Source organism: Hemiscyllium ocellatum, chromosome 2, assembly GCF_020745735.1.
Source record: "Hemiscyllium ocellatum isolate sHemOce1 chromosome 2, sHemOce1.pat.X.cur, whole genome shotgun sequence".
Classification (NCBI taxonomy): domain Eukaryota; kingdom Metazoa; phylum Chordata; class Chondrichthyes; order Orectolobiformes; family Hemiscylliidae; genus Hemiscyllium; species Hemiscyllium ocellatum.
In genome coordinates this window covers 34,152,230-34,167,117 of record NC_083402.1, presented here as the reverse complement: position 1 = coordinate 34,167,117, position 14,888 = coordinate 34,152,230, and the positions used below count along the sequence as shown (strand labels likewise).

Genomic DNA, 14,888 nt, shown 5'->3' with positions numbered 1-14,888 from the left:
AAATACTGATGCGAAATACTCATTTAGGATTCTCCCCATCTCCTGTGGTTCCTTACATAGACAGCTACATTGATCTTAAAGGGCCCTATTCTCTCCCTAATTATTCTTGTGCCCGTAATATGTTTGCAGAATCACTTGATTTTAGTGTTTGCTTTAATAGTTACATCGTAGATCTGCATGAGCTGTTTAAAATTTAAAATAAACCAGCAGATCCTTTGTGCACAAGATCTAAAAACAGCAATGATAATTATCCTGTATCTCATACAGCAGAGATCAAATGGAACAGCCACCGTATTAGCTAATCACCCAAGATACAACACTGAGCTATTATTAGTCGTAGAGATGTATGGCACAGAAATAAACCCTTTGGTCCAACCCGTCCGGGCCGACCAGATATCCCAACACAATCTAGTCCCAGCACCCAGCCCATATCCCTCCAAACCTTCCTATTCATATACCTACCCAGGTGTCTTTTAAATGTTGTAATTGTACCGGCCTCCACTACTTCCTTTGGCAGGTCATTCTATACACGTACCACCCTCTGTGTGAAAAAGTTGCCCCTTAGGTCTCTTTTATATCTTTCCCCTCTCACCCTAAACCTATGCCCTCTTGTTCTGGACTCCCCCATTCCAGGGAAAAGACTTTGTCTATTTATCCTATCCATGCCCCTCATAATTTTGTAAATCTCTATAAGGTCACCTCTCAGCCTCTGACACTCCAGGGAAAACAGCCCCAACCTGTTCAGCCTCTCCCTATTGCTCAAGTCCTCCAATCCTTGTAAATCTTTTCTAAACCTTTTCAAGTTTCACATTTTTCCGATAGGAAGGAGACCAGAACTGCACGCAATGTTCTAACAGTAGCCTAACCAATGTCCTGCACAGCCGCAACATGACCTCCCAACTCCTGTACTCAATACTCTGACCAATAAAAGAAAGCATACCAAACGGCTTCTTCACTATCCTATCTACCTGTGACTCTACCTCCAAGGAAATATGAACCTTCACTCCAAGGTCTCTTCGTTCAGCAACATTCCCTAGGACCTTACCACTGCATGTATGAGTCCTGCTAAGATTTGTTTTCCCAAAATGCACCACCTCGCATTTATCTAAATTAAACTCCATCTGCCACTTCTCAGTCCATTGGCCCATCTGGTCCAGATCCTGTTGTAATCTTTGCTGTTCACTGCACCTCCAATTTTGATGTCATCTGCAAACTTACTAACTATACCTCTTATTCTCGTATCCAAATCATTTATATAAATGATGAAAAGTAGTGGACACAGCACTGATCCTTGTGGCACTCCACTGGTCACTTCCGTGAGATCTAACCTTGCTAACCAGTCTCTCATGGGGAGCCTTGTCGAATGCCTTACTGGAGTCCATATAGATCACATATACTGCTCTGCCCTCATCAATTCTCTTTGTTACTTAAAAAAACTCAATCAAGTTTGTGAGACATGATTTCCCACGCACAAAGCCACGTTGACTATTCTGAATCAGTCCTTGCCTTTCCAAATACATACACATCCTGTCCTTCAGGATTCCCACCAACAACTGCCCACCACTGATGTCAGGTTCATTGATCTATAACTCCCTGGCTTGACCTTACCACCCTTCTTAAACAGTAATTCTGGGTTAGATTTATTTAAAAGTTAGTTTGTATAGAAAAGCAAGTAAAAAAGATACTAATCCATTGCAAAATTCAATATAAAAACCTTTAAAAGGATGGTTCATGCTGCAGGACTTTTGAAATAAGTATGTATACAGTTGCAAAACAAATATTACATGCAGGTGACATGAATTTCCAGTCCACCCACAACATCAGAACTTTTGCCAAAACAAAATTCAGTCAGATACATAAAATCATCAAAAATGTAAAATATTAATACACAGAACACAATGAGTGGGATTGCTTACACAGTACCTTGTTTGGAAGATGTGTTGGCAATTTGGTTGCATAGAAACAGAAAGTGGGAGGAGGAGTAGGACACTCAGTCTTTTGAACCTGCTCCCACCTTCAATATGTTCCTGGCTGATCCTCCAACTCGGTATCCTGTTCGCTGTATCTAGGCACCTTGTACTTAAGATGGCACAAAGGATTACAATGCTGAACTTTATATTTCTTTATTTTTCTAATTTATTCCTAAGATCCTGTACCTAGGTACCTTTGTACTGAAGATGGTGCCATAAGTGGCAACTTTGTGAACTTTGTACTCGTGAGTACATGTGACAATAAACCTAATTAGAGTCATAGAGATGTACAGCATGGAAACAGACCTTTCTTTCCAACTTGTCCATGCCAACCAGATATTCCAGCCCCATTTGCCAGCATTTGGACTATTTCCCTCCAAACTCTTCCTATTCATGTATCCATCCAAATGCCTTTAAAATGTTGTAATTGTACCAGCCTCCACCATTTGCTCTAGCAGTTCATTTGATACATGCACTTTAATTCAAGTTCTCCCCATACCCTTTGATCTCCTAAGTCTTAATAACTATATCAAAATCCATCTTGACAACATTCAAATGTTTGGGCCTTTCTGTGGCAGAGAGTTCCATAAGCTCACAGTATTCTAGGAGCTCACCACATTCTGGGAGAAGAAATTTCTCATCTTATTCCTAAAATACCTACCCCCTATCCTTAAGGATGTGACCCCCAGTTCTCTACTTCCCAAATATCAGGAGAATCCTTCCTGCGTTTACCATTAAGTCCTGTTAGAATTTTATAGGTTTCTGCGTGATCTCCCATCATTCTTCTAAACTCCAGTGAATATAGTCCTGACTCATCCAGTCCCTCTTCATATGTCAGTCCTGCCATCCCAGGAATCAGTCTGGTAAACCGTAGCTGCACTCTCTCCATAACCAAAACACCTTTCCTCAGATAAGGAGACTGAAACTGTACACAACATTCCAGGTGTGATCTCACTAAGACTTTATATAATTGCAGCAAGACATCCCTGCTCAAACAGCTGAATTAGCAACTGTATAAAACCTTCAGGTGTAGATTAATTTGCTAGCCTTAATTTGGAAATTGACTGAGAAGACATCCTCCATGCTATCTCTAACTAGTTCAACATTGTATCAGAAAGCACCAGTGTCTAATGGTTTAGCACTGCAGTCTCCTAATTTTCTTTCTATGTACATCTAAAATGTGGACACAGATAACTAGCTCACAACAGCAAAATCTGCATTCTGAAGAAAAACTAACTGAAACATCAACAATGGCTCTCTCCTCACTTCCTGACCTGCTAAATATTTCCAGCATTTTCTATATTTAGAGTTTATACATACACACACACACACAGACAGCACAGAAACAGCCCCTTCAGTTCAACTGCTAAACAGATACCTAAATTTACCTAGTCCTATTTGTTAGCATTTGGCCCAGATTTCTTTTAACCCTACCTATTCACATAACCACCCAGATGCCTTTTAAATTTGTAATTGTACCAGCCTCCACCACTTCCCCTGGCAGTTCACTCCCTACACATACCACCCTCCGCATGAAAATGTTATCCCTTACAAATCTTTCCCCTCTCACCTTAAATCTATGCTCTCTACTTGTGGACTCCTTCACTCTAGGGTAAAAACCTTGTATATTTACCCAATCCATGCCTCTCATGATTTTATAAACCTCTAAAGGTCACTCCTCAGCCTCCAATGCTCCAGGGAAAAAATGCTCCAGCCTGTTCAGCCTCTCCCTATAGCTCAAATCCTCCAACCCTGGCAACATCCTTCTTTTCTGAACCCCTTCAAGTTTCACAACATCCTTCTTAGGGCAGGGAAATCAGATTTGCACATCGAGTTCCAAGAATGGTTTACTTAGTTTACAAATGTGCACTGTCTTAGAAGCATACACAAGACTAACTCACATTAAAAAGTAGATGTAAACAATCCGTGGCTGTTCTGCAGTTGTAATATTATGAACACAACAGTGTACTGTTCATGCCTCCACATCCATCCTCTTTCCATCTCATGGAAAATCAAAGGCTCAATTGCCAAGATGGAGATGAGGGACAAAGGAGCACCTATAGTAGTTCAGAGACAGAAAAACCCTCAACAACCAATCAGGGAGGAGGATAATTAGAGCACAAACTGGGAGGGTTTATAGCTATAATTTCCCTGACACTTCTTCCTCATCAATACTCACATTTTCCCAAAGAAGAAATTTGATGTTCCCAATCTGTAGGATAGAAGGTTCAGACACTCTTTGGCATCTCTGTAGATCTGTTCAAAACATGCCGCAGAAACAGAGTTGAGACAGTTAGAAAGTTAATTATTTAACATATCGCACCAAGAAATAGGAGTAGTATGGATTTTAATGAGATCTTTAAAATAGCACTTTCTTGATGCCCAAAATAATTCACACATTGCCACAATTTTAAGCTAAACTGTATATAGGAAGAGTTAGCAGACAAATCACATACAAGGTAGATTATAGTCAAACCCAAATCTCTTAGTACAAGTACACTGTTCCTCCAGAGTCAATTACCGTAATCAAAAAGAATAATTGTGCCAATTTATTCTCCTCCCCGTATCGCAGAATCATTGATAACAATTGTGCTGTTCAATTGATCCTGTGGTTAAGCACAGTGCAATGAGATTGCAAATTTCTCATTTGTAAATAGGTCGTAAGTCTCCAAATAGCTACACATACCCTCGGTATCCTTATGTAGATCTGCAAGGCACATCATAGTCAAACAGTTTTTCAGCTGCAGTGAAATACTGGGATAGACTCTCAAGAGTGTTCTTTCTTATCCTGAGTACATAAGCCAGACACTAAATGCAGTTCAAAGCCGGCCTGTATTGTGACAGGGAAGGGGAGGGTATAATTTTCAATTAAGCTGGAAGACTTTGAATTTGATGTGCTAGAAAGCAGAGAGAGTGCAGATATGTAATATAGGAGCTAAATTTTGGAAAAGTTGCACGGTGGAGCTCAAGAGTTTAGTGATCAGAGGATTGAAAAGGCAAGGCTGAAGGCAGCTGAAACACAGACAGAAGTTCTAGTAAAGAGTGGGGAAGAAGGAAGCAATATTACAAAAGTGGAAGTCAGCAATTTTGGCAAAGGATAAAATACATGGGATTTAAACTCTTGATTGAACTTTTGGCTTCTTTCCATTTGATTTAATCAGCGTATCTGCAGACACGAATGGAACTGGTTCATAGTCGGGAGCTTTTGATAGAAACCAAATAACACAGCTGAGGCCAGCTTAATACTGAATTGAAGTGGGCTATGTTAAATTACTTGATGTTGAGAAAATTAATATCAGAGAAGTTAATGAAGGCAATCCATTTTGAAATTCACTATAAAAGCTCATTAGACCAATATAACAAAGAATCCATACCATTATTGACCCATTGTTACCTAAATTTCTAAAAATCTTCTCCTTGACCCATGACTCATTCTTCCAAAGGCACCTGGAGTATCTGCATCATAGTCACTTGAAATATTGAAGAGGATTTGGCTTTACAACTTCCCCTAGATAACCATTTCATATGTCAATCACTCAGTACAAAGTGGAGCTTCCTAATATTGGTCGTGGATGATTTAGCAGCTCTTTGAGATAAGGACACATTAGACAGAATGTTCTCTCTGTGGACCCTCCCCCTAGTCCCTCCTCCCTACCTTTTATCTCAGCCTGCTTGGCTCTCTCTCTTATTCCTGATGAAGGGCTTATGCTCGAAACGTCGAATTCTCTATTCCTGAGATGCTGCCTTACCTGCTGTGCTTTGACCAGCAACACATTTGCAGCATAAGTATTACTCACTCTGGATCCAAACAGCAGGAGGGGCTTCAAAAATGAGGTGAGTAAGATTATGTTCTCCTCAACTCATTAGATATGCACATGCATATAAGATGTCACATTTTACATGCTGGAAATTCTGAAGCCCATTGGGATCTAAGTTCCAATGTACAGACACTGTATTTAAAAAGGCATCCACAATGCACTTCAGTTTCTGCAACTAAGCAGCATCACTCAGTCTCTGCCCATGATCCTACCCACTCCTGGAGATGTCAGAGACCAGACAAAAAAAAAGGCAGAGCCAGGTTTCAGCAAAGGTTCCTTGGAGACTCTTCTACAAGCTGTCCAAGAGAAAACGGTGGGCACAAAGAGGTCATGCCAACTGATAAAGGTTACCGAGCCAGAGATAGCTGTGAAGGTCAGCACCCATGGGCAACTCAAAAGAACTCGGCTCTATTGCACGAGAGGTTGAATGAAAGAATAGTTGACCATGGATTTCCAGACTTTTTTAGTTCCATTCCTCTGATATACTTAACGTTAATGGAATCTGAGGAGAGGTGATATATTCAGTAAATGGTCCACTGTTAAAGTGAATGGTGGCAGGAAACAAAGAGAAACATCTGGAGTTTTACACTGCATGCAGTGTGCCAGAACTAATAATGACGCTCTCTCTCTCACTTTCTTTCTTTCTTTCTTTCTCTCTCTCTCTCTCTCCCCTTTTCCTGCTTTTTCTCTCTCTCTCCCCAACCTCTTTGTCTCTCTATTTCCAGATCATTCTTGTTTTCCCTCTCCTTACTCCTTTCTGGTGCAATTGAATCATTGTGCAGTTCAGTTTCAGTATTTAAAATAACCAATTTACTTTTGGCGGCACATTTTAGAGCCTAATGATTCAGTCTGATGCTCACAATCTCTCAGGTGAAGGCAGCTTCTCCAGTCAAGACAAAATTTTACCGGGAAGTGGCACATAGACAATTTTAGTTCAGACAATCCTGCATTCTGGAATATTATGTGACCCCCTTCAGAGGTAACCGAATAGAGGATGAAATAAAGGTTTTTGTTTGCTAATTAGATTTTGCCCCTTGCACATTCGTAGGACTATAGCTGTTTAAAAATGGCTCACATCTGAAGAGAAATTAATACTTAAACAATGTATGATTAATTTGAAATGCTTCACCTAAGTGCGGGCTGGATGGAATAGATAGGGAGAAGCTGTTCTCACCCATAAAAGGAACAAGAATGAGAAGGACAGAGATTTAAAGTGGTGTTTAAAAGAAGCAAGGGTAATGTGGTAAAGTCCGTTTTCATATAAGGGGTAGTGAGGGTATGAAATGCCTGCTTAGGTGAGGGTATGCCTGCTTAGAGACATACGGTAGCAAACTGTGTACTCTGACAAGTCCTTGGCTAGGGAGACCAGAGCTGGACGCAGTCCTCCAGCTGAGGGCTCGCCAAGGCTTTATATAACTGCAACAAGATGTCTTTACTCCTGTAACCAAAGCCCCTTGCAAAAAAATACCAACCAGTCATTGTTTTGTTAACTTGCTTGCTGTACTTACATGTGACGCATAAACAAGAACACCCACGTCCCTTTGTACCCTGAGAAATCTCCACCTCTCACTCTTTGAAATACACTTTGTCTATTTGTTTTGTTTCTTCAACCCAAGTGTAAAGTAGAAGCTAATATCAGAGAGGAATAATAGGCTTTACAAAATACAGGGAAAGACTGCACAGGGATATAGAATAATAGATGAACAGGAGGAGGCAGGAAAACAGAGAGATACAATCATTCTATAGCAGCTAAGTGAATGCACTGAGTGTGGTAAATAAAATTCATGAGTCATTGCTGCAGATTTCCAGGTAAAAGTATGTGGTTATGGATCTAACAGAGATTTGATTCAGAGAAACCACAAGGTATTCAATATTCCTGAAGGTGGGGTGTTCAGGAACATTGGAAGGGAATGGAAAGAAAGATGTTCAGCAGTGTTGTTTAGGGAGGACATTACAATCCTGAGAAAGGCTATGTCCCAGTGGATTCAATGTGACCAGGTCCCCCACCTCCACCCTGCCTGACCCCAGGCTGAGAAGGGCCAACTTTGCAGAAACTTTGTTGAGGGCACTTTGGAGACACAGACAGATTTTAGGTGACTCTCAGCTTCCACAGAAACATCTGCACTTTGACCGAACAGTTTGTTGCGAGTATCTGTGTGTATGTAAGTCTGAAATCATCACTGCGTCATCCAGCATCATTTCCATAGCCACAAAAAGGCTCAGGGGAATGGAGCATAGTGCTTAAAGCCACCTGGAAACCATGGGGGCAGCACGGTGGTTCAATGGTTAGCACTGCTGCCTCATAGCACCAGGGACCCAGGTTCAATTCCAGCTTCAGGCAACTGTGTGTGTGGAGTTTGCACATTCTCCCCATGTATACGAGAGTTTCTTCTGGTTTCCTCCCACAGTCTAAAGATGGCATAGCAGATAAATAGGGTGGTGAAGGTGATTAGCATGCTATCCTCAGTCAGGGCATTGCATACAGAGTTGGGACGTTATTTTGCAGCTTTACAAGACACTGGTGAGGCCATATTTGGAACACTGCATACAATTCTGGCCGCCCTGCTATAGAAAGGATGTATTAAATTGAAAAGGGTGTAGAAAAGATTTACACATATATTAGCGAAAATGGAGGGTTTAAGTTATGAGAGGCTGGAAAGGCTGGGGACTTTTTTTTACCCTGGATCTTTGGAGGTTGAGGGGTGACCTTCTAGAGGTTTATAAAATCATGACAGGCACAGATAAGGTGAATAGGAAAGACCTTTTCCCTTGGGGAGTTCAAAACTAGAGGGCATTGGTTTAAGGTGAGTGGGGAAAGATTTAAAGGGGACCTGAGGGGCAACCTTTCCACACAGAGGGTAATGTGCGTATATGGAATGAGCTGCCAAAGGAAGTGGTAGAGGCGGATGCAATTACAACATTTAAAAGACATATGGACAGGTATATGGAGAGCAAGTGTTTCGAGAGATATGGGCCAAATGCAGGCAAATGGGACTGGTTTAGTTTGGGAAACATAGTCGACATAGACAAGTTGGACTGAAGGGTGTGTTTCATTGCTGTATGATCCTATGACTATGACCCTCTGACCTGTACTGTGCCACTGTCTACATGACGCTGCACGTTCCAATGTGTGTTAGCATTGTAAGGTCACCACTGCATGGGACTATCACACAGGGGGTCACGTGTCAGGCATCACCACCTGATGTCTTCTGTGCACTCAACGTCTGTGACTTCATTGCAGCCACTAGTATAGTATGACAAGCACCATAGTGGTACTACCTCACACACAGCTGCCCCAGTTCACACATAAAACACAAAAAGGAGTTACTATGCTCAATAGCTCAAGTTACTGACCTTTCATCTCAACTAAGGGCAATGCACACATCTGGTAGCTTTAGACCATAGGCGCGTATGGGGAAAAGACACAAAATATAGCATTCAGAGTTCAACTCCTTTTGAGTTCAGGCCCATTAGCTGCCCTGCTCAGGTTTGCTGATCATCATCAGGAGTTTAAACCCATAAGATTGTAAGCACTAGTTCCGTTATGAAAGACACAGTTAACAGAAGATGTTTGCACACACTGAGCTTGGGGTCAGTACACTTACCAACTACAGGCTTCATACTTATATATCTCTGAGGGAAACTAGTGAACCAGATGGGTTTTCATAACAATGATCATAGTCTCCATACTGGTAACTACAAAAATAACTGTATAATTATATTTTTAATAGTTATTTGAATTTAATATTCCACCTGCTTCTCTGGTGGGATTTGAACTGATGTTCCCAGAGCATTAGCCTGTGTCTCTGGATGACTAGGCCAGTGATATTATCACTAGAGCATCATCTTCCCTGAGTGCAAGGTGATTCATAGACAGGTTTACAATAAACAGATACCAAGTAAGGAAAGGAAAGATTAAAAGAGACAACCAAACTAGACAACTCCAGACCATTATTCCAATCACTACAGAGACCATTAATGTTTAAAGAGAATTGGGAATACCCTCCTGTTAGCAGAAATAAATTACGCCACATGTTCCCACATTGAATTAGAGTTTTAACAGCATGGAAAGTGGCTCTATAGCCCATCATGTCATCAATTGCCCATCTATTGTAATCTCCAGAACTTGATCCATAGCCTTGTGTACTATTTCAAGAATCAACTAAATAATTTTGAAGTATCTTGAGAGTCCAGGTCTCCACCACCTTTTCAGGCAGTCAGTCAGTGTCAGATACACACAATCCTCAGGGAGAAAAGAAGTTCCTCAATATCACTCTAACCCTCCTGCTCCTTATCTACATGTTTAAATAAAAACAAACTTCATAGCATGTATTTAAAGAAATTAAACAAATCAAGCACCACCAGCTATACTTTGTCAGGACTTAGAGTCAATGCCCAATTTGCCTTTTAGTTCGTACTTACCCACAGGCACACCACATGTACGTGTACAGCTACGTGTACCTTCACAAACTCAGACTTCATACCGAACATGAACTCCCGTTTGCATTCCAGGTGGTGAACTATAAAGTCTATATTTTCTCTGCTTAAGTTGTAGACCTGGCTAACACCTATTTGCTTACATACTCACTCAGTTTTTAGTAAGCTGCAAACTATGCAAGATCAAAGCTGAAACCTCTCTGACCATGATATTCTTAGATTTCTAGAAAACCTATAACTTGATTGTAAAAATGGTCTTCCTATCCCCTTCTCCATTGCAATGGTAAACACCTAAGTTCTGTCTTCAAGCAGAAATCCCAGAATGAAAAATCAGTAAAACTTGTGAATATATTGATCAGACTCATTTTATATACTTCAAAAATAGAGCTCCAGAACATCCAGCATGTTCATTTCCAAACATTATATTTTTAAATAGTTTACCCAATTGGGATGTTAATTATGTTTTATCATTAAGCAACATTAATAATTAGAGTTAATGACTCTTTTTAGACTTGCTGGTACCAGAAAGAAACTCCTATATTGACAGAGTGCCTTTAACTTCTTTGATCTGTGAACTACAGAGATAATTCAAACTCTTATTGAAGTTTTATTTTAAATTTGTTCATGGGTTGTAGTTATTTATTGCTCGTCTTTATTACCCTGAGTCAACCATATTGTTGTGGGTCTAGAGTCATGTGTATACCAGACCAGGTAAGGATATGTGATTTCCTTCACTAAAATTCATCACCTAGGTGGTTTTTAATGACAATCAAAAGTGGTCACATGGTTACCATTACACTGGATTTTAATTCTCCTTTTTTTTAAATTGAATTCAAATTTTTACCATCTGTCATGGTGGGATTTGAACCAATATCCCCAGAACATTGGCCTGGAATTCCAGATTACTAACACAGTGACATTTTCACTGTACCACTATTTCCTACTCCTGTCCCTACAAAAAGCTCAGAGAGGGATCACCAGTTGCTTAAGTTTTCTCACTTCCATACTTATTAAGATGACACAGACTCTCTCTTGAACTGTAATTTGAGTTTACTAGTTTCTCAACCAAGTGCTTCCATTTATCTACATTGAAATTCAACTCTTAAATCAAAAAAGTTATTTTCTTATAAAAGGGACCTAAGGGGCAACTTTTTCACGCAGAGGGTGGTACGTATATGGAATGAGCTGCCAGAGCAAGTGGTGGAGGGCTGATACAATTGCAACATTTAGAAGGCATTTGGATGGGTATATGAATAGGAAGGGTTTGGAGGGATATGGGCCGGATGCTGGCAGGTGTTTTAGATTAAATTTAGATATATTACTTACAGTGTGGAAACAGACCCTTCGGCCCAACAAGTCCACACCGACTTGCTGAAGCGCAACCCACCCAGACCCATTCCCCTACATTTACCCTTTCACCTAACACTACAGGCAGTTTAGCATGGCCAATTCACCTAACCTGCACATTTTTGGGAGGAAACTGGAGCACCTGGAGGAAACACACTCAGACACGGGGAGAATGTGGAAACTCCACACAGAGAATCGCCTGAGGTGGGAATTGAACCCGGGTGGGATTAGATCAATTTGGAATATTTGGTCGGCATGGACGGGTTGGACCAAAAGGTATGTTTCCAGGCTGTACATCTCTATGACTCTACAACACTGGTGTCTTTTCCCTGGAGCGTCAGGGGCAGATAGGTGACCTTTACAGAGGTTTATAAAATCGTGAGGGGCATGCATAGAATAAACAGACAAGGTCTTTTCCCTGGGGTGGGGGAGTCCAGAACTAGAGGCTATAGGTTTAGGGTGAGGGGAAAGATTTCAAAGGAACCTAAGAGACAACGGTTTCACTGGGAGGGTGGTGCATGTGTGGAATGAGCTGCCAGAGGCTGGTATAATTACAGCATTTAAAAGGCATCCAGATGGGGACATGAATAATAAGGGTTTAGAGGAATATGGGCCAAGTGTTGGCAAATGGGACTACATTAGGTTAGGATATCTGGTCGAGTTCGACTGAAGGTCTGTTTTCGTGGCTGTACACCTCTATGACTTGATGACTTTGGACCCTGAGATGTATTGACAAGGTGAATACTGAAAGAATTTTAACCTTTTTCTATGCTGTAGGACTTTTATGGGAGAGGTGAGAACATTTTTCAAACAAAAAGGGTCAAAAGATGAAGACGAGAAATGATTTCTCAGAGAGGTTAAAAGTCTTTGGAACTCTCTTCTGGAGGCAGTCACTAAATATTTTGAATGTATAGCTTGATAACCTTAATTAGTGATGAACAAGTCAGTCAATCAGAGGCAAGGGGGAATGTAGAGTTGAGGCCATGTCAAGACCAGGCAGAATCTTAGTGAATGTGGGAGCAGGATTGAGATGTTGAATTACTGCCTATTGTTTCTAATTCATGTGTTTGTACGTAATCCAACTTCCAATCTCTCCTGTGAAGCAGCTTGTTTGCTTTTAATGGTAAATGTGTTCTATAAGAAACAAGTCACTAATTCAATGGGTGTAGGCTGATAGAGGATTATCAAAAAGCATTTAACAAGACCCTTTGCATTGGATAGGCATATGGAGGATAATGGGCTAGTGTAGGTTAGGTGGGCTTGGATCGGCGCAACATCGAGGGCCAAAGGGCCTGTACTGCGCTGTATTTTTCTATGTTCTATGTAACACATATAATGAAGAGGTCAGATATGCGCACCTCAATGTCTTAATTAGAATACAAGCTATATCCCACTTAGAGAGAATAAGGGTTTTGACTGCTGTTGGTTCTGTATGCTTTGGATTGTTTGAATTGATTAGGTTGTGATGAAAAATTACAAAGGAAGGTGTTACATCTACGGACTCAAACATAAATGCATTGATTCATGTAATTTTAATTTGTTAAAATGTAACTATTTTGTATTGTTTGCCTTTCTAAAGAAAAAATGATATGAAATTACCTATTAATGAGCAGTGATTAGATTGTCCTCTTACCTGTCCTTCCACCTCCTTGAGGTTATACAAAGGTGGTTCTCCTTTGGTTAGGACTATCTGATTCATTGCAGATCTTGCCATCTGCCCTGGTAAGTAGAAGTTCAACGGAAAGGGGATTCTTGAAGCAAACCACGGTCGGGTCAGATTGCAGTAATTTTCAATATCCACCCAAAAAGTATGCAGCTGTATAGAAATGGTATAAAACTCAATTTATCTGCGATTACATGGATTGAACAGTGAAGTCAAATGTGCCTGATGAGCTGGCTCCCTTAGAATATCCTGAATTGCACACTGAATCACTTCGCCACTGAAAGTATTAAAACTTAATCAAGTTATCTCAGAATTAGATCACAATGAAGTATTAAAGGATTCATTGATCTGTTTAATCTTGCCTTGTTCATTATGTAAAGAAAATGTTTCCTATTAAAAATAAGTGTCCATTTTAAAATACTTCAGATCTAACACAGGTACCTTTCAGGTCCACTAGCTTCTCACACTCCTAAGTGTTCTAAACATTTGACTTTATCGAATGTTAATTTATAATAGAATTCACAATGGAATTGTCTGAACATAACAAGGTTAGAGTGGTGCTGAAAAAGCACAGCATGTCAGGCAGCATCCGAGGAGCAGAAAAATTGACGTTTAGGGCAAAAGCCCTTCATCAGGAATGAGGAGCTTTTGCCCGAAACGTTGATTTTCCTGCTCCTCGGATGCTGCCTGACCTGCTGTGCTTTTCCAGCACCACTCTAATCTTGACTCTGATCTCCAGCATCTGCAGTCCTCACTTTCGCCCTGACACATGACAAGTCCCGGTATATGGTTTAGTGATGGGCAATAATGTTAGCCAAGCCAGTGACACCCACATTCCCTGAACAGATTATACACTATCTTTAACATGTGCATTTCTTCAATTTCCTTGACTGGTGACAAAACTGGAGAAAATGGATGGGGTTAGGTTTGGTTCAACTCATTAAGCTGCTTTGATCCACAGCAGAAGGAAAGGATGGCACACCTTCCTCATTCCTGAAGAAGGGCTTATGCCCGAAACGTCGATTCTCCTGTTCCTTGGATGCTGCCTGACTTGCTGTGCTTTTCCAGCAACACATTTTCAGCTCTGATCTCCAGCATCTGCAGACCTCACTTTCTTCTCTACAGAAACACTGCACTGCTGCACTTCAGTGAATCATCCTGCTTGTTGTTAAAGGACTTACTCACTGGATTTTAATTTTTTTAAAGTCTCTTCAGGCTCTTTCTTGCCCTTTATAAAAAGCTAAAAGTCTTTTTAAATGTGTCTCTCTTATAGCCCTCATTTTACAGAGATCAAAAGGTTTTCCAAAGCAAAAGGGTGAGAGATTTTTTTTGATTATTTGGACAAGCCAAGGAAATATTTGTCTCTGGGAAAACTACTGTTTTTTTAGCACTTTTATTACCTTCGGTGTTGTGCCATTTTAGAAACACATATTTATGAATACACATCTCTTTTACATGTGCAGCATTAGAAGTAACTATCATTATTCAAATTATTACTGTGGGAAAATGTGGTCAAACAAATCCTGACAACACGGTTAAATGGCAGATTATCACAAGATTTGACGAAGGAGGAGCCCCAACCAAAGTTGCAGGTTTATTCAGGAGTTTCATTAGAGTGATAAGAAATATGAGCAGGAGGAGGACATTCATTCC

General features: G+C 40.5%; 1 protein-coding gene across 2 annotated transcripts in view; it reads right to left on the bottom strand.

Annotated features, from left to right (window-relative positions):
- The window catches only part of mtx3 (metaxin 3), a 37,981-nt gene that overhangs the window by 12,817 nt on the left and 10,276 nt on the right, over positions 1 to 14,888 (bottom strand). For both annotated transcript variants that reach the window (XM_060843503.1, XM_060843493.1), the window contains exons 5-6: positions 13,206 to 13,388; positions 4,150 to 4,226 (exon numbers count right to left, since the gene is read on the bottom strand). In XM_060843503.1, the coding sequence (XP_060699486.1) occupies positions 4,150 to 4,226; positions 13,206 to 13,388 (260 nt within the window). The remainder of the gene's footprint in view (positions 1 to 4,149; positions 4,227 to 13,205; positions 13,389 to 14,888) is intronic.